The sequence below is a fragment of the Babylonia areolata genome, chromosome 12, assembly GCF_041734735.1.
Source record: "Babylonia areolata isolate BAREFJ2019XMU chromosome 12, ASM4173473v1, whole genome shotgun sequence".
In the NCBI taxonomy this organism is placed as follows: domain Eukaryota; kingdom Metazoa; phylum Mollusca; class Gastropoda; order Neogastropoda; family Buccinidae; genus Babylonia; species Babylonia areolata.
This window is the reverse complement of record NC_134887.1, coordinates 39,096,745-39,100,377: the sequence shown is the minus strand read 5'-3', so window position 1 is coordinate 39,100,377 and position 3,633 is coordinate 39,096,745. Positions and strand designations below refer to the sequence as shown.

Below are 3,633 nucleotides of genomic sequence, written 5' to 3'. Positions count from 1 at the left end.
ACATACACACGCAGAAGATCAAACACGCACGTTAAAGATCATGTAATTCATGTCAGCGTTCGGTGGTTATGGAAAGAAGAACATCGCCGGCATGAACACACTTGCGAACATGGCGGGGTAGATAAACAAAACGTCCATCCATGAAAAATGCTACATGTCTGTATGAGTGTGTATGTGTGCGTGCCTGAAATAATTATGATTGAAAGACACAGGAAACGAATGATGAGCACCTGGCCAGTGGGCAGCTGTCAGTCAGTCTGCTCTACCCACGGTAGGCAGCCTGTTGTGTGCAAATGACTCATTGTTTGTGAAGCGCTTAGAGCTTGGTCGCTGACCGCCGAGGATAGGCGGTATATAAGTAGCTATAATTATCATCATCGTCATCATCACCACCACATCATTCCGTTTCATTTCTGAGTTTCCTTTTTTCTTTTTCTTTCTTTCTTTCTTTTTTAAAAAAAACTTTTTTTCTTATTTTTCTTCTCCCCTTAGGACGCGTGGTGGTGACCGACCGACTACACGGGCACATCCTATCCACACTGCTGGACATCCCGCACGTGCTGCTCGACAACGCTGATCAAAAGCTGTCCTCTTACCACAACACGTGGACTCGGGGCCTGGCCAACTGTCGCCTGGCAGTCAGCGTGGAGGAGGCGGCGCTCTTTGCTTTGGAGCTGCTGGAGGAGTACAAGGACGTCTTGCCCGAACGCATCGCCGCTGTGGATCTGAAGCCCCACCAGGTGTAGTTTGTGGACCAGGGATGATATTGTGCTCTTGGGACACGGGGGAGTCTTATATTTTGTCGTTTCCGTTGGTATTTCGTCATTAATTTGGGGGTAGGGATGATATGCTCTTGGCCCGGGACGCGGAGGAGTCTTATATTTTGTCGTTTCCGTTGGTATTTCGTCACTAATTTGGGGTAGGGATGATATGCTCTTGGCCCGGGACACGGGGGAGTCTTATATTTTGTCGTTTCCGTTGGTATTTCGTCACTAATTTGGGGGTAGGGATGATATGCTCTTGGCCCGGGACGCGGAGGAGTCTTATATTTTGTCGTTTCCGTTCGTATTTCGTCATTAATTTGGGGTAGGGATGATATGCTCTTGGCCCGGGACACGGGGGAGTCTTATATTTTGTCGTTTCCGTTGGTATTTCGTCACTAATTTGGGGTAGGGATGATATGCTCTTGGCCCGGGGCACGGAGGAGTCTTATATTTTGTCGTTTCCGTTGGTATTTCGTCACTAATTTGGGGTAGGGATGATATGCTCTTGGCCCGGGGCACGGAGGAGTCTTATATTTTGTCGTTTCCGTTGGTATTTCGTCACTAATTTGGGGTAGGGATGATATGCACTTGGTACGAGGGGGAGTCTTGTTTTCGGGGACGGGGGAAGGGGGAGGGGATTGAGGTCACTGAGGAGACCTGACATCATGTTCAAGCAATTACTGGTGCCGGGTAATGTCCAATTTTAGTGTCCTTCTTCTTCTTCTTCTGCGTTCACTCGTATGCACACGAGTGGGCTTTTACGTGTATGACCGTTTTTACCCCGCCATGTAGGCAGCCATACTCCGTTTTTGGGGGTGTGCATGCTGGGTATGTTCGTGTTTCCATAACCCACCGAACGCTGACATGGATTACAGGATCTTTAACGTGCGTATTTGATCTTCTGCTTGCATATACACACGAAGGGGGTTCAGGCACTAGCAGGTCTGCACATATGTTGACCTGGGAGATCTTTAAAATCTCCACCCTTTACCCACCAGGCGCCGTCACCGTGATTCGAACCCGGGACCCTCAGATTGACAGTCCAACACTTTAACCACTCGGCTATTGCGCCTAAATTGTGGGACGTATTTAATCGAGAAAAAGAAAAAGTTCCTGTGTTTTGCAATGGAGGCATATGAGAAATGATATGTTGCGGGCAAGCATCCATTCTGATCAAGAATTAGGCATAAGAAGAAGCGCTACGACCTGTGACATGAACCGGAAACGACACTTCTCGTCTCAGGCCGCCATGTTTTTTTGTTTACTTTCCCATGGTTTGTTGGAAACAGCAAGATGGCGGCACGTTAGTTTAGTGACTGAATCCACGTCAAAATTAGATAAAATAACCCTCAAAATAGAGTCGAAAACCACTGAAAATGGGTTACGACACCTACAAATGGTAATATTTTTTTCATCTATGCACGAAAATTGCCGGTAAAATAGGTTCCTGAATAATTATGTGGGACGCAAAAATTGGATTTTACCCTGGTACCACATTACTTTTTGAAACTTACTTTGACAGTATGTAACTTACTTTGGCATTACGATGCAATCATCTAAGACTATATAATAAAGAATGATGCTGTGTTTTAGTTCTGGGGTTAATTTTGTATGCCTGAGGACTTATTACCTGTCTTTTTCAAATTGTGGGATTCCAGTAAAGAACCGAGGTGAACTTTCATGTTTCTGTGTTTGTGTTGTCGGGACGTTACACAGTTTGGGAAGGCGAGAGGGCAAGGGTTACATGGGCAGACTCTAACGGGCCATGACAGTCTGGCAAATGAAAGGTAATTTGAACCAGGACAACAAAGAGACAACCAAAAAAAATTTCTTTTTAATTAAATCATATTGATATGCGCAGTATCACAGAGTGAGGGAGACACGGGACAGGCTGGGGAATTTCTCGCGGATCCGCGATTTTCCGTGTTTGAAATTTCATTTTTCACTGGAAAAAAAAAAAAAAAAAAAAAAAAAATCCGCCGCGGGAAAAAAAGAAAAAAAAAAAGAAAAAGAAAAAAAGAATCGGTTATTTTCATTTAGCGTCAGTGGTTATTCTCTCTTGGCGGATTCCTCAAACGGCACGAATCACCATTTTCAGTGGTCGGCAATGATGTTTTCACTGAAGTGAGCACATGACGGCCAAGTTGCTTTTATTCGTCATGTCTTCGCTTGTGGATCGTCGATTGAAGAGATTCGAATGCTGGTGACGGATCTGCCAACCGTTCCGTTCTCGGCGTTGTTTTTTTTTTTTTTATATATATTTATTTCGCTTGACTGAACTTGAGTCCGCTTGATTCATAGGGGGCTGCCGTTGGAGTGTCGTGGTGGCGGTCTCCACTCTGGGGGAGACACCCAGTTTGGCTCCGCAACTTTGCCATTATTGTCGTCAGTAGGGGGATTAGTAAGTGGTGTCTGAAGTACGTTAAATCAGAAAAGGCGCTACCGAACATCACCGAAGTGACTCAGCAGCAGTGCAGGGTTTCCTCTGGTGTGTGGCCTCAGTCCTGGCGACCTAACATCGATGGTTCCTTATGGACTGCCGGCGATGGGACTGAGGCAGACGAACCTGGGTGTGGCTGGGTATGGGGGACTCGGAATTAGCGGCGTGGGAGTAATGCCACTGAAACGGTGCAGATGATGGGGCAGCAAAAAAAAACAAACACACACACACACACACACACACACACACACACACACACACACACAAAAACAAACACGTCTAAAGAAACAAAACAAACAAACAAAACAAAACAAAACAAACTTGAGCCCGCTTTTTCACCTGCCGAAAAAAAAAAGAGAAAGAAAAAGAAAGACCGTTTTAATTCAATTCAACTCCAATTTTCATTCAAGTAACTTTCTGTTGTCGTGA

At 45.4% G+C, this 3,633-nt stretch overlaps 1 protein-coding gene across 2 annotated transcripts in view; it reads left to right on the top strand.

Annotated features, from left to right (window-relative positions):
• LOC143288193 (uncharacterized) overlaps nucleotides 1-994 on the top strand; it is a 12,413-nt gene extending 11,419 nt beyond the window's left edge. For both annotated transcript variants that reach the window (XM_076596516.1, XM_076596517.1), the window contains exon 3: nucleotides 493-994. In XM_076596516.1, the coding sequence (XP_076452631.1) occupies nucleotides 493-746 (254 nt within the window). In that variant the 3' untranslated portion in view covers nucleotides 747-994. The remainder of the gene's footprint in view (nucleotides 1-492) is intronic.
• The last annotated feature ends 2,639 nt before the right edge of the window (nucleotides 995-3,633 follow it).